General features: G+C 38.4%; 1 protein-coding gene across 1 annotated transcript in view; it reads left to right on the top strand.

The window, feature by feature from the left end:
- The window catches only part of SCFD2 (sec1 family domain containing 2), a 190,830-nt gene that overhangs the window by 81,202 nt on the left and 86,413 nt on the right, over nucleotides 1-23,215 (top strand). Inside the window, exon 5 of the mRNA XM_040065280.2 lies at nucleotides 1,520-1,769. Coding sequence (XP_039921214.1) covers nucleotides 1,520-1,769 — 250 coding nt within the window. The remainder of the gene's footprint in view (nucleotides 1-1,519; nucleotides 1,770-23,215) is intronic.

Raw genomic sequence — 23,215 nt, 5'->3', positions numbered from 1 at the left:
TGGATTTCAGAATGTTCGTTCTTGACTTCCACATGCTTTTGACCACTGCAGCTTTGTAATTTACTGCTTCAAGTCTGCAGTTGCACTTACTGTTAGGTTTAGTGGATAGTTAGAAAATTCTTGTCCAATGTATGTATTGAAATGGAAACCTAACACCTGACCACACTGAAGTCCCAGGAAAGATGGGTGCATGGCAAAAACTCTATGTCAAGAGCAGGGTGGGGTGCAAAAGTCAACAGAAGGGTAGTTTCTTATAGCACAGCCTGGAAAAAAGTTTATTGGAACTTAAGTAATTCATGCTTTCTTAATGATTGAGATCTGTGATCAATGTAGGTATAAAAATGGATCAGTGTAGATATAAAAATGACAGTTTATGCAATGCTTGTTAGTGTTTCTGACACTGACAAAGAACAACTAAAAATACAACCAGACCCCCTGAAGTCTTGTATGGAGTACACCAGGAGATAAAACTTTCAGTTTCTGTGTTCCTAAAGATATTGCATGGTCTTGCTATTGTATAAACTTGTGTCTCTTCCTAGTATGTTTGATTTGTATTTTATTAACTTATTGTGAATCAATTTAAGGGGTATATTATTAGCTGTGGTGCCTATTTACCATGACTAGTCTGTGTGAAGTTACTGTAGCAGCAACTAAGAATAAATGTTTGCAGACTTCTTGGATTACAAGAGATTTGATATTTCACTGTACACTATGAACTGACCCACAGGTTTTCACAGTGGGATCTTTTAGGTGATCACAGGACAAGGGGCAGGGTACTGGTGTTGTGGGAGACCTCCTGGATGGATCTGAGCAATCGCTACCACCAGGAGCAGAACCACTGTTCTCCTCTCCTCCCACATCTTCCTCCCCATACAAGGGCAGAGTAGAGTGTTCCTCCTCTTTGCCTTGCAGTGTTCCCAGCTCTCACCTGATCCTGCTGCTCACTTCCCAGCTAAGCCAAAGCAGAAAACTAGCATGTAGAAGTTTCATCCACAGGTGTTTGTGGACAGTGAGGGTGGCAGTTTCATGGTACAAGTAGTCACTGGCCTGCTCTGAGTGGCAGAGACCTGCACAATGGATCTAAATGCCAGCCCTGGTGTTGCAAGATGTGGATTTCAGCAAGTCAGTGGAAGCTGGGCTTTGAACCACCTGCTCATGTACAAAATCAGACCAGAGGATGAAGTCTAAAATTTAGAGGAAGTGTTTGACCTTGTGCTTTGTACCATTTCTACCCAAACCAAGGGATGGATGCTCTCATCCTCTCAATCATACTGGTACTTGGAGAAGATATAATCATAAGACTTAAGTGCTATAATGTTGCTATCATGAATCCCTAAGGAAAAAAAAACAAACCTGTAGACAACTAATAAATTCACTGTCTGAGCAGCAAATAAATCACATCACCATCTACTGACTACTGAAAATGTGAATATTGAATGATGTGCCATAGGAGTATGTCTGGTCCTAACTTACAAGTACTATGGAGGCAATCTGACACAATCTTCCTTCTATTTTTCAGACTATTGGCGAGTCAGAAATGCCCAGTGTTTTGAACCAGTTATTGCCAATGATCAAGTCCTACAATGAAAGGACAAAAGATGATTATGCCTGTGAGGACTTCCTTGTTTTGCTGATATACATATATTCTGTGGTTGGAGAAATCAAATGTGGAAAAGAGCTGGACACAGCTGAAGAAAAGGTGAAAAAGGCCCTTGTCAAGGCAATTTGTGACGAGCCAGAGCCATCTCCTTTGTTGCAGAAAATTACAGGTAATATTCTGCTTGTGTGGTGAGAAATTGGATGTCTGGGAACTTGTGAACTGGGAGAAATGTATAAAAATGGCTTGACTTGTCTGTGGTGCTGAGAGTACATGAGTAAGCACAAGGATTTCCTGTAGATTTGTTCCATCTCCTGTGTTCATATATGCCAAATGCTGACAGGCTGTCCTTGAAGAATGCTGAGTCTGATGAAAGCTCTACAAGTTGTTCTTTTTGTTAAAGGTTGGCTAAGTTTTCGTGTTTTCGTAAGGTAATCTTTTCCACAATTTCTTTCATTGATTGGTGTAAAGTTGACCCTGGGAAGTCAGAATTAATCCTGGAAACATGTTCAGTGAACCACAGTTGCTGTGTGAATATGAGGAGCTGGCTTGTCTGGCATAAAAGAAGAAATGTGCCTAAAACCAACATTGAGCTTTTTGCTGAAACAACATGAATATTAGCCTTCAAAAATAGCATGCTAAGCCTTTTTTCAGATGAGCACTCATAGAATAGGAAAGCCCTATCCCCTTGTTGCTGGTATCACATTTTAGAAAAAACTAATTGTTAAAAATTTAATTTTAAATGAATGAGCTGTGGCTCAGGGGTGGCCTAGCATGGCAGAGGGGATCTCACTTTCTGCTATCAGTTTTCTCAATATTTAGTGATATTGAGTAGGTCACTGACCAGGTCATCTTTTAGGTGAGGTGCATATGAGCATAAATCAAGATGTTGTGAGGAGCTTACAATAGAAAGCATTTGCCAAGAATGGGCCTAAGGGGCCAGCCAACCTGCTGTTGGTTATTCTGGTACTATTCCCTGTGGACACGTCTCATTCAAAATACAGGTGTTGTCTCAATGGTCTGCTGTTGCTTTGAGTGTAAAATAGTGCAAAAGTTAAAAGACTGAGGGTAGGAATGGGGTCACTCCATCATATTTGCACTGTGGTGTTATTTTAATACTCCTGGCCGTAGTGCCCACAATGTTCCAGGCTTCTTGTAGGCTTTTGCCTTCCTGTTTTTCAATATGTACTGCACATCTTGTCCACCAAATGGTGCTTCCCTCACAACTTCAGTGGTTTCTTCTAGTACTTTTAAGTCAGAACCAAGAAAAATTTTTTTTTTTGTTTTTGAAGGGCCACAAAAGTTAATTAGACTAAAATAAATTTCAGTGATGTTTAGAATTATTTATTCATTTGTGATCAGAACACAGTAAAATGCTCATGGTCTTTTATTTTTCACCTGTCCATCAAGGTAAGTAATAGGAAAAACGTTAAATGGGATATATCATGAGAGAAACCTGTGCCAGCTAGTGGCACTGGGTGGATTTGAGAGACACTTCCTGCTGGCTTATTCCTCACCTCCATGTTGAAGTTTCAGACCCTGCTAGTAATCTATGATTGGACAGCTAGAGTTATAGCTAAAGATAGCAAAATTTACTGTTGCCTGTAAAAAAAGGCACACAGAAGTAACAATACGTAGGCTGCAAATCCAAGCATTTCCAAGTTGAGAAATGCCAGTAAATAATTTTCCCATGTAACCATCATTTGACTCCTGAGTGCACTGTAGCACAGTCCTCTATTTCATGATTACATAGTGTATTTTCTATGAGCCATGGCTACATTCACTGTATGGACTGAGCAGCATGGAGAACTAGAACAATATAGCTTCAGTTATTCTTCACCTGAGGAAGAAGTACTAATAAAGTAATTGAGACTCTTATGTTATTCAGCAAGTTACTTTCTCTGGCTCTCAGTTTGCAGTTGTGAAATGGATTGGTTCTTTCAGCTTTATGACTCATTTTGGAACATGAAGCAGAAAGTCATTAAATTACATTTTGAGGCATTTTGAGGTATTATGTCTTTGAACAGGGGGGACTTTGTTCTCTGCTTCCTGATACACCTGGTGCCTGATGTTTTTAGCTTGGGCCCAACACTGTACTAAGGCTCTGTGGTTGATTGAAATTGAAATTGAAATTAAAAGCTATATTTTAGCTGTGGCTCTGAGCTGCTGCCTCAGTCTTTCGCTTTCTTCTTCTCTGCAAAGCAAGGAAGTTGTGCAGTCTTAACAAGTACACATTTTTCTTGGTTTTATTTGTTGTTCCCATAGAAGCACTTGAGAAATACAATGCAAAATCTTTTAAAAGCTTTAGAAGACTTGTCTTTTAAGATCAAATTATCAATTAAAGTAATAGTCAGGTTTATTTGAGTTATCTTGTATTCCTATTATACTTGTTAAATGTAAACTTATTGATGCTTGTGTGAGTCCATGCCTATAGGAAATCTCCAGTTACGTGACTATCTCACAGAGCTAGTGCAAATCTCCCCCAAAAGAGGCAGCCCACAGGTGCACAGGGGATATTTGTGATATTTGGTGTTACCTAGTGAAATTGGACTAATATTTGCAGCAGTGGAACGCAATTGTCAGAGACATGGCCTGTCTATCCCATTGGCCACACTGGGTTACCCTAAGGCACTCTAGGTTACAGCCCCCTGCAGAATACGGGAAAGATGCAGCACTTGCACAAGCTTACATTGTGTAAGAAGCACAAGCCCTTCCAATTTCCTGGCTGTTGAGTGTTAGCATACTCAACCTTACTCTTGCCTGAACATATGTTTTCCCAAATATTTGTACAATAGCATTCTGCATTTATGTAACGCCTTGTTTCATTGAAGCACTAAAAAATATCCTGGAACTGTTAAATGAAATGAAAATGCAGTGCATTAATCACACATTGAGTTTTAAGAAATACAATACTAATTTTTTCATGCATAGTATTATAAAAGTACATTAGCAGTGTCTTGTTTGATGGAACTGTTAAATAATAATTGTTGTGCTAGAGTATCCTAATGCCTTGGGTAATAAAACTGAATGTAACAGTTCCAAGATTTCTCCTGGGTGTAATTTACCTCAAACATATGTTTTTCATCACTGATTCCAGCAGAATGTTACAAATTGGAGGGGGAAAAACATAGACCAGAGCATAATGGAAAATGATGCTTTTCCCAGAATGCTAGGTTTGGGAGCTTTAGGGGTGGGGCTTTTTGGCAGCTGCTTGAAAAAAACCCCGCTGCAAAATAGCATATTTATTTTATTATCTTATCCGTTCATCTAGTTTTCTAAATGTCTGCGAAGAGCTGTGTGCGAATGCAAACGTCTGCAAAAGTAATGCTAATAGAGCCACAAAGCAATAAAAGAAATCTATTTTTTCAGCTGCGCCATTCTCTGTTTTTCATCTGCAAGTCTCTGTGGGAGCTTTGCAGAGATCTGCCTTCCATGGTGTTCTCTGAGGACGCCAGCCCAGGCCCAGCACAGGCAGCTGGCTGTGCTGCCCATGTGCAGTAACTTTCACCTGATAGGGCTCTATCAGTTGCATCCTCTTGAGCACAGGTGTAACAGGAATTCTTTTGCACCAGGAACTGCTGGAATTTTTAATCACAAAATGGATTTCTGGATCTTTCTCCTACTTTTTCTAAATTCTGTGTGTTATATAATGGGGGGGGGGGGTGGTAAGCAAACTGAGAAATCTTTAGGTAAAGACGAAAGTGGAAATGCAGAGTTCTTTTAATGTCTAGAGTCTTGCATAAAGGAAATACAAGCTGTCTGAAGTCTGTATTGTACCCTTTTTGACCTGTGTATGATTCTAGGGACTGGGAATCATAAGTCTCTTTATCTTTTATTTGTCTGGAGATAGATCTGAGTCTTTGGTTGTGGGGGGAGAGGATGGATGCTATTTCTTCCTCTTTTCTCATAGATTTGGGTTAAATTGGAAAGAACAGAGTAAAGGTAATGGGCCAGTGGAGGATTCCTTGCCTATGGCAAAGGGGTTGGAACTAGAGGGTTCCTTCCAACTCAAATCATTCTGTGATCCCTTGATTCTGTGGAGTGTAGGCATTGCCATAGTGGATTAGACACTTCTCGACTGATTCTGCTTGTCCTCAGCACATGATGTTTTGGGGGATATGTTTCATATTAATGAAGTTACATGCTAATGCCAGTGTGGCCTAAGTATCATTAATCCTAAAATCACTCCTGGTTTTGCAAAAAACATTTACATTCCTGGACAGAGACAGGCAGTTCTCTCAGAGGACAGACATATGCACTTTTGTTTGGTCATGGTCTTCACTTCACTTCACTACTGGTTTGGAGCAACGATTTCCCACACCTGGCTGTATTATGGGGGGGTAAGTAGGTAAGAAATTGGCTGAAGTTATACTGTATCCCCTTTAGACTTGTTTTGAGTAGGAGAGAGTTTTCCCAGCTTAACAATAGAGGTATAGCTCAGGTGTCTGGTAGTGGTTTTTTTATTCATACAGAAAAATAAATCATTGTCTAAAACATAAAATCCAAGAGTGAATTCTGAGTGATTTTAAAGTTTCCATGCTTTTACAGAAAACTAGTGTTTTCTGTAAAGTTTGTACTAGTTCAGTGGAAGGCTAACCCACCCCCTTCCTTGCCTACTAGGTTATTTCCAAGTAACCTGTGAGTTTTGCAGCAGAACTGATGGGAAAAAATAATCATGACTTGAAATAAAATGGAACACATTAATGGCAACATGTAGACTCCTGCTGGAATGAGTTTTCCCATTTGGGTTAGGCAACAAAATGTAGTCTCTGTTGTTAGAGCTAAGTAGTTTCATCATGCAACCATGCAGGCATTATTACTGCAGCTAGAGAAAATCCAGATCGTTTTCTTCCCAGTTCTGAAATGAAAGTTGGATGTTCAGGAAGCCTTTTTTCCTGTTGCCCCAGCTGATTCTACAGACACCTAAAATACCCCTCTCAGACTGTGTGTAAAATGACCTCCTGGTATCTCTATTTCTCGGTGTGTTTTGGAGATGATCCAGGGGAAGGCATTGTGGTCCAGCAGTCCCAGATGGTGGTGGATCTGACTTTCACCCTCCCAGGAGCACTGGGAAGACACGAGCAAAGCCGCTGTCTGACCAGCTGAAGGGGGGCTGCTTAGGGAGCACCTGCAGTTTGATTAATCCTGAGATGCTGCCACTGCTGCAACGCTCCTTTGCTTCATGGTAACAGAGACATTGGGAATAAAAAAGTCACTTCACATATCCCGAGATATTTATCTGATTTACACAACAGTCAGAAGAATTCATGGAGATTTTTGTGATCTCTGCAAAAACAAGGAGAAATTAGGTATGCACTGAAGCCATGACCTGCTCTGCTTTAGCCACTGACTTTGCAGATGCACATATCCTAAATTTTATCAGCTCTCCTTAGGATCCTTGAGCTCTCCAAGACCACAGTACCTTTCTGCTGTGACCTTTCTAAAGGGTTTTCCCATTCCTCTTCAAAATCTGTGCATTGCAAGTGGAAGATGAGTCAGCCCAATCAATTGACTGCAGGCTTTGTGTCACTGCTTGGGTGGATTCCTGGCCTATTTTTCAGCTGGGAAACATGGAAGAGTTTCTAGTGAATTGTTTGAAAGGCAAATTGCAGTAGTTTTCTGGATTCATTTATATCTAAATTTGCATAGGCATATTTTTATAGGTTTTAAAAATCTCAGGCATAACTTAAGTATCACTGTTAAAAAGCTATGGTCCTAAACAGGAGAAAATCTGGTTGCTTTCTACACATGCAGGTATATTTTATTTAGATTTCATGATGTACATTAAAATCTATGGTAGAAGACAATCCCAATAGAAGGCCAGTGGCATTGAGGATTTTTTTTTATCTTTCATATGTTGTCTGTTTATTTTGTCTTCAACACCTGCTCTCAGTTGGTTCCAAACTGGATAGTAATTTTCATTGAAGTGTTTATAACATGAAGTATTTTTTTTTCTTTTTTTAACATGAGACATATGCCTGCAGCTCTGCAGGCCACTGTCTCGCTGCCAACTTAGCAGACAGCCAACTGCAACAGGAAACTGATACCCTGCAATTTTCATTAATGATTTATATTCTTTTTCAGCAAGGAATTTCAATAGCATGTAGAAGATGCTTCTAGTATCAAACACATCTTTGCTTCAAGCATAAAATGAAAACAGAAGTGTCTTTAGAGTTAGGCATTTTTTTTAAAAGTACTTTTGTGTGTATGTAGCATGGTTATACCATTTTTTCTTCTTTTCATGCAAGTTACTTCCTTGTCAAACCTTCAAGTTTTGATGTCATTTGTAAAATTATGAGTAAAGTCTTGCTATTTTGCAGAGCACACCCAGCCTGAGAAACCAAAAATTGTGAAGTATTAAAGAACTGTCAAAACAAAAAGAAAGATTTGTTAGTCATCACCCCTAGGAGAGAAAACTAGTGATATTGTTTTAGGGTTGTTTTTCTTTTGTATACAGACACAAATGTTAAGGTATTTGCTGTAGATTGCAAAATTTCACTTGGTTCATTTGAGTGCTTTCTTGTAAGAATTTCTAAGTATTCTATTCTATTTCTTGTCAATTTGGTATCTGTTTTAAATGCATGATATATGCTGTTTCGATGGCACAAGGACAGACAGTGTTGCCTCTGCGGAGGCAAGGAGGAATAATTACCATCTTTAGATATTTCTAGTTTATTCAGCTCAGTGGTGGTGGTAATGCTCTCAAAACCATGAGATTTTATCAGAGGTGAATGCTGTTCTTTGAATTTTGGACAGTCAACGTATGTCATATTAACAATCTCCACCTATTTTAATGATAATGCAATATGTTGAAATCCTGTATTTCAAGAAGGAGTCAAGCCTACACATAAAATGGATGTACACAGTTCTGTGATACAACAGTGTTAAAACAAAGAAATCTTTTTGAATAATGTACAATAACCAAGCAATCTTTTATCTTGCAACACTGTGTTGGTCATCATACCATCTCAACAAAAGTGCCAGGACTATAATAATCACATTCAAAATAATTTCTAGAATTTAATAAGGAGCTTAGGGATTTATGGCTTAAACATACATCACTTGCCCATGCAGTTCACCCAGTCAGCATACCCTGATTTTCCTCTCTTCATCTCAAGATTTTGAAGACGCATAGATTTTGGCTCTGGACATCTATTCAACTGCTCATTTTGGTCAAGGTAATTTACTTTCTTACATACTTTCACATGTATTACATATTCACATATATTCACTCTTTTAAGTGTTAGGTTCTGCTTCTGTATAAACTGGTGTGAAAACATAAAGTTCTGCTTGTGTTTGCAACAGTCTTAAGATCAAGTTTAAGGGAATCAAAATGTTTTGGTGTTGTCTATGGATCAATTCTGACTGAAGGAGATAAGCAGGATTAAATATTTTCATTGATCTGTCAACCTAACGCAGCTTTTTTTCCCACATAAAAATTAAATACCTTCTTTAGAAATGTAGTGCTAATACCATTTGCATTTTCAATAATGTTGAAATATTGTCCTGTATTACAGGAATTAAAGAACTCTACCTTATTAAATCAGTACTTTCTCACAGATATCTTCATGGGTGCTCAAGCTCTAGTAAGAGAGAACTAAGAAGCAGACCTTTCATGGTCTTGAGTTTTAAATCAACATGGAGAAGGCACTCTCATAGTCCTTTCTCCCTATTTGTTCTTGTTTAGTTTTAAATTTTATAGTTGAGTAAATGTCACCTCTGGTGGTTAAAGTTCAGGTCAAGTTACATTTTGCTGTGACCCTTCTGCTCTTTTTTGCAGACACTGGGACTGTGGTCTGTCAAGACAGGAAAGCTCACAGATCATAGCCTAAGGATTTCCCCCCTCTCCTCTTTCTCAGATATCATTTTATCAGGCAAGGAAAGTAATGTTTGTAAAATTGGATAGATGAAGCTTTGTTAATGGAGAGTTTTGTGTCAATAAAGAATGATGTTTGTGTCATACACAATTTTAAAAAGCCAAATGCATCACTAAGGTTAGGTTAGTACCAGATGTCTTATTCTGCCTTACTTTCCCACTTTATTAATTAAAATAAACATTATGGAAGTGATTGCCTGAACAGAGGTGGCAACAGCCAGTCACAACCAATTAAACAAATTTACCCAGGGAAAAACAATACAAATAAGGAATTTGACTTGCCTGGGTTTGTGTTAAAGTGGGGAATGTGTGGATATAATGTGTAAATGTTCCATATTGATTCAAATCTCCTTCAGGCTTTTGTTTCTGGTGCTGTCTGCGCATATTTGTTTTACAGACCTGTGTACACCATGTATATTGATGTAACCACCAGGACCTTAAAAAAATAACAGAGAGAGAGAGAGGTAGAATTAAAGTTTTAAAACAGTCTTTGGGAACTTCTGCTTATAGCCGCAGAAGTCGTGCTGCTGGTTCCCCAAGCTGTGCTTCCTAGATGACATCTTCTTTTCCAGGTTGTTACTGAATATCAGCATGTCTGTACCAGAAGGCTCCCCAGAGATATGCCAGGATCCCAGAGAGAATTCTGACTTTTCTTCTCTTAAAGTGTTGAGCAGTTAGAGAATATATAGAAATGGCAGAAGCACTCTTGTGTTATCTTAAAGGAGATATCTGGTGTTATGTTTATTAGACTGTAGGTTGCAAAAGAGAAAAACCTAACAAAAATTTGGAAAAAGCCATGCCTCCAGTAGCCTTGCCTAACAGCAGGTGAAAACTGGGAGTCAGAGAAAGTGAAACAAATTCTTCAATTTCTTCATCTTTTGCACCTTTTTGTCATCTTCTCCATACTCTGCCCACATTCCTTAAAATCCTGGGCACTAAGAAGAACTGGCAGTAGTAAGGACTAATTGATTGCTTCTGCATCTTCATGTTGTTCATGCTGAGGAACTGTAAGTCTGGCATTTGTTAAGTTTGGAACACTTGCCTTCATTAACTCACAGTTGTTCCTTTGATGCTTTCAACATAACTTCTGAAGTAAACAAACCAAATATTTAAAAGCTGAAACAACATTTCAGCTGTACCAAATGATACTTATTTTACTGGCAAGTTCAAATAATTTCTCTGTACATCATAGCTATCTGCTGCTTGCACTAGTGAAGTGATCAATCCAATAGCAGGTTGTTTTCCTCATCTTCCAAATGGACCAAATGTTTACCAGCAGGTAAATATACCACCTAGGCTTTGCAGGTATTTGAGAGCAACAGAGTCCTGAGGTTTGCAAAGAATTAATTCAATCTGAGATTTTCTGCCCATATTCTTTTAGCTTCTTCTGTGTCTTCATGCCATAACTCTTTTCCTCCACCATCCATCTCATATTCCTCCCTGTCCATCTGTTTTTACATCTGCCCCCATTTCCAGCCAGCTGCCTCTGTCTCTCCATCACCCGCATGTATCTTTAGCTCCTTGCTACACTTGCTTTTTTGTTTACCTCCTCCTAAAGTCTGCCTTTTGTTTCCCTAGACTCCCACCTGTCATCTGTCTTGTACCTTTGCTGCATTCATGTAGGTGAAGTATCTTCCTACTCTGTGTTATTCCTAATTTCAGGTCAGGCATTTATTGTGAAGAGACTTCAGTGACCAGTTGCTATCCACAGCCATGTCCTTACTATCCCACTCATGTTCCCCAGAATATGCTACTTAGGACAGTTCCATCCACAACTGGTTACGAAATTAATTTTTAAAAAGAAAAAATCAAAATAAAGAAAACAAAACAAACACATGCTTATTTTTTTTTATAGCTCTGTCCTACATTGGGTCCCCAAAACACTTATTTGTATCAATCAGGGATAAAAGTGAAGATTGTTGGGTTTGTTCTTGTCACCCTACTTCAAGGCTGGTTTAAAACAGGAACCTTGTCTGTCTGTCTGTCTGTCTGCCTTTTCATGGCACACAGGGTGCCATGAGGGTGTGACTCATCTTGTTTAGTTAGGTGTCTTGAACCAGCTTTACAGAGTACCTGTCCCTCCATTTCCAAGGAAAGGGTGTAGGAACCATTCTTCATGAAGCTGGTTTTGTACTTACAGAGCAAGCATCCCTGCTGGTTTATGGTTTGTCTGCCAGGGGACACAGGAGGATGGTGACAGTGAGTGCCCAGTCTGTTCCTGGGGGCTTTCAACAAAGGTCAGCTTGCAAAGTTTGGGTGTCGCTTTGTTTCTGTTCATAATTATCCATTTGTGCCTTTTTCCTTCCTTTACATTCTGTAAAACCCTTTTTCTTCAGCAATACTCTTATATTGGAAGTTCATCTTATATTGGAAGTGCATCTCCTTTCACCAGTATTGTCCTTGTCCAAAGGTCTGGATATTTTACTTTGAGTTTATTTCCCCTAAGTTATGTTTATGATGTTCCTTCTCAGTTCTTTGGCTTAGACAGGAAATACGCATTTGTCTGTCATGTATTTGACAAAGAAGAATATGTATGCATGGTAATATATACTCATTTACAAGTTTTATGAGATGTTCTTTGTTACTTTTGCTTTTATTTGTCACGCCGAATTACCATCTTCTCCCTCAACACAGTGTTTCTGGCAGATAGACAGAAACTGGAACTGCATCGTGTCTTTGATTTTGTGGTGAGTGGGGCTCTGCATTTTTTCATGCACATATCCCTTCTGTAATTAACTCTCTCTATGGCCCTGAGTTTAAGATGCCATCTTGGGTGTTGCCTGTGCAAATAATTTCTTCCGGTCTCTTATTTGTAGTGGTGGATGGACCGGTTTGATTTGTTTTTCCTTGTAGCAGCTGTGATTGTTGGATTTCATGTCTATTTGATTCTAGTATATTTTGCTAGTATCTCTTTCCTGGTTTTCTGGAGATAAACTGCAATGAGTCATAAAGCACTTATTCCCAGAGATAGCTTCAGCAATTGAAGGGAAACCATGAATACTTCAGGCAAAAGAACTAGATATTAAGCATAGACGGTATGAAGGTCACTGGTTTTTGTTATTTTTCCCCCCTCCCTAAGTAGATGAAGTGCTCTTCAAACAGACTGCAGAAATACCAATTAGTGTGCTTCATTCTGAAATGTAATCAAATTTAAAATGTAAAAAATCCCTTTCGGCTACAGTATAATCAGGCCCCTAATTATGAAAGGCATATGTTCCCCCCATCTTTCTTCCCTCCACCCATGTAGATAATTGTCCTTCTTGAATGATTTCTTCTTTGCAGAAATCTTTGTGCTCTTCTAGTCCAGGTTTGCTCAAAGCAATGCTGTTATCTGGTGCATTAGGTTTGTGTTGTTGGATTCTCACAAGATAATATTCAATATAGTTACACTGATTACTTGCTATTTTGTCTGTCATCTGTGTTTTGGAATATCTCAAAGCTTGTCAGTCTTCCGCTGGGGATTACATCATTTTGGGGGTCTCAACCGTTCCGAAACAAAAGCATACTTCAGTGGTAAAATATGTACGCCCGGACAGCTGGCAGTCTTTCAACGCCCCAGAGTTGACACAGAGTTAATCTCAGAGAAATACACCCCCCTCCCTCCCCACAACCCCCTTGCTTTTTTAACTTCTCTTTCTTAATGTAGGGATTTCTTTATGGATAGTAAATAGTGGCATAATATACATTTATTTGCTTTTTTTGCAGCAGTTGCAGGATTTATTTTGGTTTCTGCATGGTCCTTTGACTGTTTTGACAATGGTCTATTTGAATTAATAACTTTCTTTAGTGGTAAGCCTGATCTATTTTGAAAAATGCAAGTCTCGGTTATTAGTTTGCCCTTTCTTTCAGGGGCAGACTTCTGAGGAGAAAATTGCTTGCATCTTCTAAGCTACCTTGTGCTGTACTGACTTGTAGCAACAAATTGGTCTCACAGACTGTACACCCTGTAAGCACTATTTATGTTGTATGGACTTCATAAGGGTTAAACTGGAGGACAACTGGTTGCACTAGGGTGAATTTGATCGCAGTATCTACTGTATAAAATGGCTTGAGAGCTATAGCAAAAAGGTGCTGAAAAAACCAATGCAATGCAATACAATGCAATGCAAAATTGAACCAAGAATTTGCCATGAGCGAATTCTCCTTGTGTGTAGTTAATCGAGATTTTCGTTCTATTCCTACTACTTGGTTGGGTTTAAAAGATATATGCTGCATTTAAGTTGTTCTGAGGAAAATCTGTCTGCCAGATTTCTGACTCTGAGCTTTTTTTTGAGATTCCATTCTCATGCCTTGGTGGGTTCTGTGTTGGTACCAGCTTCTGCTGTAAGGCTAACTCATAGGAAAACGCTGCTTTGGGAGCTGTTGCATTTAGAGACACAGCCTAAATATCTTTCTCTTAGATTCACTGTGTAAGGATGCAGCCCAAATAAAATCATCTGCAGAGTATTCTCAGCTTTAACAGTGTCTCTTTTTTTTTATTTTCCTAAACTACTATTTAATAAAATATTTTTATCTTATCTCCCTCAGATTAAAAATTTGCCTTTTTATTTTAGGGGATTTAGGCATAGTGTATGAGTAACTGATAGGAACTAAAAATAACAAAAAATATAAATGAGCTAATAATACTAATTGATTTTAATTGGCATATAGCACCAATAAATAAGTTGCAATTGTTAGGGATGTAGGTGTTAATCTGTTTCTATATTTGATTCACCAGAAAATTTGTCTGAGTTTCTGCTTGATTTTTTAATAGATTTTTATTTAATTTGAAAATATTTCATAGTGAAAGAGTTTGGGAAGTGGGGAAATTATGCTTTTGTTTCACATAAGATGCAGGCATTTCTGGTATGACAGATAAGTTTTTCTTTATGTAGAAAAGCATTTAAATAAGTGGAAAGCAAATATGAAAAACTTCTGTGATTTTATTAAGACTGGAACTTTTCCAAAGACATCCTTTAATAAGATTTTCTATCTCCTTTTAATTTATCACAGATGAATGAATTCCATGTTCCTCTTAATTTTAGTGGAATTTAATTTTAATTACTCTTTTTTTTTTTCTTGTCTGCAATAACTTTCTAATATGAAGTGATTAGATGGACTTCACAATCTTTGCAAGGCATACCATTGCCAAAACAGCACTTTGTAAGCAATTGAGTGGAATTGTGCAAGCTCTTGATGCTGTTGTTTAAATCAATGGCAAATCTGATTTCCCATTGGTTTTGCATGCAAATCATGCCATCAAGTGTCTAAGCTATGCAGGTTGTGCAAATTAAAAGTTTATGTATCGTTACTAATGGCAGCTGTCCACAGGGTCCTTAACACTGAGCTGAAAATTTATCTTTTGATTTGAATGGTTCTCACCCCTGAAAGCATTAGAAAGTCTCAAGAGCATTGCTATTTTTAACTAAATAGGGCTTATGTCTTGGAGTTTACTTAGGCATCAGCCCAAAGATCATTGAAGTCAATATGAATTCTTCACTTACATCAGCATGCTCTAGGTCATGCCCTTAATAAACTGTTGTGTTCGCTCGCCAAACCAGAAGAGATTACAGCATAAAAACTGGTGTGGTACAAACCAATGATAGCCTGAACTACTAATTCTATCTCCAGTCAACCCCTCAAGAAAAACAGAGATAAACACTCCACAAAAAGAGCTGAACTGTTCGTTGCATGAAAGTTACCTTTCACCTCACCCTGGTGAAAGCATCTTGGCGTTTCCACTCTGTGCCCTCACCAGTGTGAGTGATGAGAGATTGTGGTGGGCAATAAAACGCCATGTAAGATTTTGGGGCATAAGTGTTTAATCATTAAGCAAATGCTGGCTCATCTATGAAGTAAAAAAAGCATTTTGATCTTTGTTTTGAAAGTCTTTTGATCATGATAGGACAATTATATGTATAATGCAGATGTTTGGAAAGATGTGGTGAGGATGATAGTAACAATTAAGAAGCCCTATATCAGGAACCATGAAAACATACTTGAGTTAGAAAGTTTAGTAACCTAAAAATTAGGAATTCAGGTAAATTGTATTGTATTTTTCTCCGTATTGTTTCACAAGTATGCAGTATTATTGTTAGTGTTCAAGGGAAGACATGAAATGAAGAAAAATCACAAGGCTGTATTTAACCATTTCATGTCATTACATTAAAACTGAGTAATCCTGTGGGCTTAAAAAATAGCTTTATAAATAAGAGAAAGGGAAGAAAAATACCCTGAAATTAAAAATATCCCAGACAACCAATGAATTCAGAACAAAAAATTGTGCAGTAGAAAAAAAAAAACCAACCTGATTTTGAAGCTTAATTTTAAGGCAAGCATCTTCATCATTCTCTCTGAAAAAGCTTAGAGAAGCAGATTATTTTCTACATTAAATGAGGCTAAATTCTGTTCAGATCCTTACTGAATGACACAGGAGGAATAGTCATAGAAGGGGAAAAACATTGTTAGATAGAAAATTGCAGTATGAATTGGGAGTTGACAAAATTACTAACATGGAAAATCCTTCAATCATGGGTGTGAAAATGCAAACCCTTTTACTTGCTTTTGTTTAGCAGATGTATTAACCTTACTTCCATGGAAGCCTTAATGATAGTACACCTTTTTTTCTGTGTGAGGTTGAATTTTATCTTTGCAGCAAGAAAAAAACACAAGCTACTGAAATGAGATACTAGTATTAACAGAGTTTAAATTTATTTACTATAATTTTTAATAGCTTTTTTTTTTTTTTTTTTTTTTTTTGAGGTATGGAAAAGAAACTAAAAGAAATTGATATCATTATGCTAAAATGTTTTCTGCTTTCCAGTTTTGTTCCATGCTAAATTATTCCCTTGACAGGATAGAAAATATTTATGCATCACATTGTATGATGTTTCAGCCTCTGTGTTTGGGTTTGGGTTAGAAAAAACAGAACTACTATTGAAGGGTGGAAGTAATCATGCTGTTGTATGCCAGTGGTCAGTGCTCCTACCTCCATTGGGTACATTTTTTCTAGCATGTATCAAATACTCTATATAAGGTGTAGCAGTGGCTGAGGACCAGCTGCTAAGGGGCTCTTTGGGCAAAGGCTTTCACTTACGCTTTATACAGTTCAGTAGCAGAGGTATCTTGGTATTGTTAGTGCTTAACTGTTCATATTAAGTGACTGAGGTTATTTTTTGATGGTTGCAGAATCTCCAAAGATGTTTGTCACTACTGGCCCTGGAGTGAGGACTGGTTAGATTGGTGCTCCTCACCCCTGACAGTCAAGTCTATGTGATTTCTTCAGGTTGCTTTATGGTCCAGCTGATGGAGTAGTTTCTTTGAACACAATTCACCAGCTACTTTGAAAAGATTATCACTGAAGGCACTTCAGTACAATTTTCACCGTGGGTAAAGAGCTCCCTTGCAGTCCCAGCTTGGGTAGAAAATTCTTCTTTGATATTTTGCAGATGGACCCAGGGGGAATCTCAGCTCAGGTTTCTGGACACGTAGTGTAAAGCCACAAGGCCCTTGGGAGAGCACCATGCATCACTGAGGGCGTCTGAAGTTCAGATTTATCTAAAAGAAGAAGCTGAGCCCTGGAGTCCGTGCTTTCTCTCACCTTGTCTGGGTTGGATGGAGGGCAGGGCGAGTGCTGGTGATTAAAGTGGAGAGGTGCATACTGTGAATACTGGCTCTGTTCCTAAACCCTTTTATCAAAGAGGAAGGTACTTATTAGCACAGAAGTGAGAAGGGAGTGTTGCTGGCCTACAAGTCATTGTTATCTGGATTTTTGCATGGGAATAGATGGGAAGAAGAAAATGTGCCTCCAAACACAGCCTTATCCACTAGCTCGTTTCATAACTTCCTTCACACGATCAATTTGCATTCTTTGCAAGCAGTGTCTTGCTTCTGTTTTCTCTCTGCCAAGGGGAAATGGAACTAAATGGCTTATGTTCTTGTGTATTGGCACCTTCTGCACTTCATAAGAAGCAGTAGATTTTTCTAAAGATAGTCTTGAATGCAAGTGTTTACATGGTTTTGTATGGAAGAGGCAGATTTTTTTTTTCACTATACCTCAAATTGTGCTTGAAGCTTTTTAGCATATGTTCTTATTTATGAGTACAAGTGGTGTTTTGTTCAGATAAGGTTGCTCAGTTTATCCATGCAAAAGCTACACCATGAGGAAGTGCCATTGTTTGTAAAAGCTGGCATAGAAGAAGCAAAAGATCAACATGAAATAACCATAATGATTTATTAATTATTATAAACATTAACACAATAATAAAAATGCTTGCTCAGTTTTCTTAAATACCTGAAAAAAAAGGTATTTCCTTATGCAGGACAGTTCAACAGAAAGGAGATTGTTTTCTAGCCATTAGTCTAAGGACAAGTAATGCAAAACTGTGACCCTGTAAAAAAGCAGGGACTTATAATAGTTTACAGCAGTTTTTTACAGGTTTTTGTTGGTTCTAACTCGGATTAATTCCCTGATCTGGTTCACAGTGCAGCTTGTCTATCAGCTTGTACCAGCATGGCTGAGGGAATCAGTTTGCAATGCCAGAGGGTACCAGGAGGGTTGAGGACTCCTGCCACCATCCTGCCTGCTGGGCAGCCTAGACAGCCTTTTGTTTCATGAAATCTGTTCCACATGATTAGCACTTAATCAGCCAAATTCATGAATTCCATAGCTTTCACCACAGCATCCTCCTGCTCTTTCTGTTCAGTCTTTGCCCTGGTTGTTGACTTGTTGGTGAAATAAAATAGCAGGCACTCCTCTTGGAGATCGAAGAAGTTGTGTCAGTCCCTCTGGTGCCCTTCAGCACGTAGCTGGTGCTACCATTGTCCTGCAGCTTTTATCTCCACATAATAGCAGAAATGCATCCTATCGGTTATGTTGTTGGATGGGTGCTAATCCCCATTTCCCTTTTTCCTTCTCATCCCCACAGCATTTTTCTCTAGGTCATTGATTATATCTTTATGTAGTCTCCTTTATTCATTTTAATCTAATCTACCTCCCTTACATCATTCTCTCCTCTTCCTGACGGGAAGTCATGTTGAGAGGAGCTCCCCTGGCTCCCTGAGAGTTGTCTCAGGGAGATACCTTGTGCTGCTGAAGGTCCTATTTTATGCTTTGTGGAACACAGAGGTCTAGACACAAATTGCATTTTGTCTTTCAACAACAATGGCTGTTCAACCTGGAGAAGAGAAGGCTTTGGAGGTCCAATGGCAGCATTTTAGTACTACAAGAGAGCCGGCAAGGGACTTCTTAGAAGGGCATGTAGTGATTTAAGGAGGGGGAATGGGTTTAAACTGGAAGAGGATTGATTTAGATTAAATACTAGGAAAATTTATAAGGAACAGATTGCTCAGAGAAGTTGTGGATACCCCATCTTGGAAGTGCTCAAGGCCAGGTTGGATGGGACGCTGAGTAATCTTGTCTAGTGGAAAGTGTCCCTGTCCATGGCAAGGGGGTGGAACTAGATGATCTTTAAGGTCCTTTCCAGCCCAAAGAATTCTATGATTCTATAAAGTACCGCATTTCTAACACATACCTCCAATAAATACAGCAAGAGGAGAACCAGTTAGCAATGGTCTCTTGGGGAAAGTATTCAGTTGTCTTGGAATTTTATAGTGCCTCAGTATGGCATGTTTGTCTCCCCCGCCCAGGAACATCATTTCAAGGATATGGGGTTGCTATAAAGTAATACCACAGTGCTGGCAATGTGCTCGTTAAAGTCCTTGCAGTGTTTTTTCATACTTTATTCTTTCTAAACAGCTGTTTGTTATGCTGCTCCACAAGGGAGTAATGCTTCAACACGATAGTTAGACTTCCTTTGCTCCCCAGAAAATTATGTCTTACACAGCCAAATTTATTTAAGAGACTACATACCTTAGCCTCTGTTTGCATTTTTTGGATAAATTATTTTTTTCCCCGTAAATTCTATCAATCTCTGCTCAGATGAAATGTGAAATTAAATTTTTAAACTGCAAACAGTGGGGGTTTTTAATCAGTTACATAAAGCTTCTTTAAATGTTCTGAAGGCTTTTAAAAACTGAGTTCAAAGGCATTTTGATAAATTTAAATGCAAGTTTTTCTAGTTAATAGTAGAACTGACAAATCATACTGTCCTAAAAGCTTCACTTGAGTAGACCTCATCCATTGCTATCTGGTTTTATCCTTAAATTGGAAATTGGTTCTCTGTAGCTAACAAGCAAGGATTTTCTCAGCTTCAAGTGAACTAGCCTTTGAATTGAGCCACATGAATAAAGTGACTTAAATAAAATGTTCTCCCTGCACCTGCAGAAGAAGCTGCAGCTGCCAGAAGATGAATACTTCAGAAAACATGAATCCCTAGGATTCAGCCAGTGATTTCTGCCAGTTTAGTACTTTGATGTTCTTTGAAAATTCAGCACCAAATGAACAGTAATGGGGGTTATTATGTAAGTATAGCCCTTTAGAAAAATAACATGATCTCAATTTGGAATCTTAATAACCAAAAAAAATTCAACCGCAAACAATTAAAAAAAAATTCAACAGGCAAAAAAAATGCAATGAAACTGTTGATCAAGTCAGTTTTTAATACCTGTTTTTTATTCACCCTTTTGTCTCTGAAATTAGTACAGGTTTTCTATATGATCATGTCAGTGCAGGCAATGGAGGTTACCTGCCAGCAGAGGTAGGTATTCATTAAAAAAAAAAAAAAAAAAAAAAGCCAGGGAGGGAAGCATAATTACCCTAAGTCACTAGGAGTGGAGGGTGTTCGTCCGAGGTTTCTGGAAGAATTTCAGGAACTAGCTAAGTTAAATTCCTGTGTAACTTACTGAAAACAATTGCTTCCACAAAGAAACTGGTGTGGCTGACAGCATACCTAATTTAGGAAAGGGGGAATATTTATGAACCTTACTTTCCTACTGGCACGAAGAGGGGAGTACTGAAGAGGGAAGTATAAAGACAGGAGATGGTTGTTGATACCTCTAAGCACAGGCAGGAAACTCCTGGGATACAGGGGAGGGCAGTGCCCGGGGCCAGGGGTTGCAGGAGGTAGCAATGACCAGTGCAGAAATTCACCCCAGTTTTTAATGGCACTGCAGATAAAGTTGTGCTTCTCCTGATAGAAGCACAGTAGCCATCAAAAATCTGGATCATCAGCAATGCACTGATGGGCTTCCCTCATATTGTGGTGGGAGGAGGAAGAAGCTATTCAGTGCATAGTTCTCTTCACTTTATTCTGCTTGAAAATGGGGAAATATCATGATAATCTTATGCATTTAGAAAACAAGCTACAGAAATTCACCGTACTCAAATGCAAGAAGGATTATATAGCTCTTTAGCTTGTACCCAGTAAAAATGACATCTGATTAGGTTTTTTGCAAGTAGGAGATTAGCTATGTTTTAAGCCTGGACAGCAGTTGTCAAATAAATTCATTTATTATTAGAATTTTGGAGGGCTTTATTTTGCATAAGTTGAGATTGACACTTAAAAATGAAGTAATTCTTCTCTTTAGTATGTTCAGTTCTATAAATTAATAGACGAGGTAAAAAAAATGAAGCGGTGGGAAGTGAACAGACAGAAGAGCATACAAGGAACCAGGGTTATCCGGGAAAGTTTGTAAAAGACGGGAGAAAAAACCCAAAAAAGTCTAAACCATGAGTTTCTGTATGAAGAATTTTATTCAGAGTTGTTATTTGCCTGTAATATGGGGATGTTGAAATTAAAATGGTAGACAGTTTAGAGGCTCTCAGTGGAGGTGTTTCAGATACAGCTCTTGTGTTAATTTTCTGGTGTGAACCCAGGAGACACACTCAGTTACGTGGTGCCCGTATGCACCTTCATGTACTTCCATGAGGGCATGTGCCCTGTAAAGGCTACCCATGGGTGGAAGAGATGAGGCAGCATCTAGTGCTAATTTCCTTTCCTGTGCTCATGCCTGAGCAAAGCTTGCAGGATGCAATGAACATTGCAGGGAACACATTGCTGATATTTCAGACTGTCAGTTATAGTGTCATAGTTTTACAGTTAGCACTGTTTCATCAGAAAAAAAGCCCTCAAATACCAGAATGAGATATTTATATATATAATAGCTGAAATATATTCTATTAGCAGTAATGATGTGGTAGAAATAAAAATAAAAATGCCATATTTCACAGTTGAACACTTCAAAGGATACTCCTCTCCCAGTAATCCTCTGATCTGCTTCATGTCACAGGTCACCTAAACAATATTTACAAAACTTCTGTCTGGAGCACTCATTCAGGATTTAAGACGTCGCAACTGTTTTGGCATAAAAAAGTTCAAGTGCACCAATATTTCTCTAAGAACTTTACATCAGAGTTAGTTTTTATATAGACTTGTGTTTATGAATATGTCTCCTTAAGACCAATGTGAAACTCACCCGGTGAGGGGGAAAGCTTTTCTCCTGACAGCTGTGTGATGAGGTTATGCAGTGTCCAGTAGCTGGGTTGCTACTTTGAATGTGCACAGAAAGGTGAGGACAAAAGCAGGAGGCAAAAGGCTTGGTGTGCCAAACTGAGAAACTGGTGAGAACTCCAGGTTCCAGTTGCTGCTGAACATAAATATCCATATATTCTCCACAGTGCTTTGCCTTGGAAGAGTAAACCGTGACTAGTAATTGTTGCTATATTATATTATATTATATTATATTATATTATATTATATTATATTATATTATATTATATTATATTATATATCTCCTATAATTTTGAGTGTGGACTGGATTTGGATGTAAAATCTCTCTTTTGGCACCAAACTCATCTTGAGAGGCTGGTGTTTACCACATGGCACTCGGGCAGCAATGGATTCTGCTGTCTCAAGCAGAGTATTGGCTTTAAATCTAGATGGCCTTTCCATATCCTCCAAGAGATGATGGTTTGGGAATTTGTACTGATTCGACATTTGCTAGTTGTATCAATTATATGGCCCTGTCTTTTACTCTTTCCACAGATTAAGATTACTTTTACTCTGTCTTACTACTCCAGTCAAATGATGTCTGAATTAAGCTGATTACTGCAAGTTTCCGTGCAGTTTGTTGCAAACCCTTGCAGTAGGAAAGCTGCTTGGTGAAGCCCTGACATTAGGCATGTTGGCAGGTGTTTGAAGAGACTTTTTTCATATCTTTTTTCCTTTTTATTTTTACAAGAAAAGAGCATACTCAATATACTTGAATGGGCCAAGTTCCCAGGGTCGCAGCTGAAATAAAATCCCTGAATATTTTACTCTTGCTGAAGTAGGAATGCCTGGTTGCTTTGTCCATGAATGATTGGAAGGAAGAAGGATATTTTTCCAAATCTGTTTAATTAAGATGCCTCTTCAGTTCTCCCTATCCTTCATTTCAATAGGTTTTCAGAGGCTTTCAAAACAGAACTACACAGGGCTCTATTTCAAGTGTGCTGTAAAGACCTGATAATATAGTCTCTGTGGCTGGGGCACAGAATCTTCCTTATATAGCTTTTCTGAACAGGATGCGCTTGTTCTGCAACAGATCTTGCATTGTTTATTCCTGATAACCATTCTCAAGTCAGTATAAATGACACTTCCAGATAACTTTCTTCCTCCCTGATAACAATCTGGTAGTTTATACCACTTTCCAGAAGTGTATATTTCTGTTTAGTTCTTTAGGGTGCATTTGGTATGGCCAAAGCAGTAATTCTTTCAGTATCTGCCAGCTAGATCAGTTTTGAGAAGAGTCTCTTCAAAGCAATATCTGTTTAGAACTGACTTATTTATGTGCAGTTTCTGTTCTACAACAAAGCAGTCAGTGAA

Source organism: Hirundo rustica, chromosome 5 (genome assembly GCF_015227805.2).
Source record: "Hirundo rustica isolate bHirRus1 chromosome 5, bHirRus1.pri.v3, whole genome shotgun sequence".
NCBI classification, from domain to species: domain Eukaryota; kingdom Metazoa; phylum Chordata; class Aves; order Passeriformes; family Hirundinidae; genus Hirundo; species Hirundo rustica.
The sequence above is the reverse complement of the archived record's forward strand: the minus strand, read 5'-3'. Positions and strand labels throughout refer to the sequence as shown.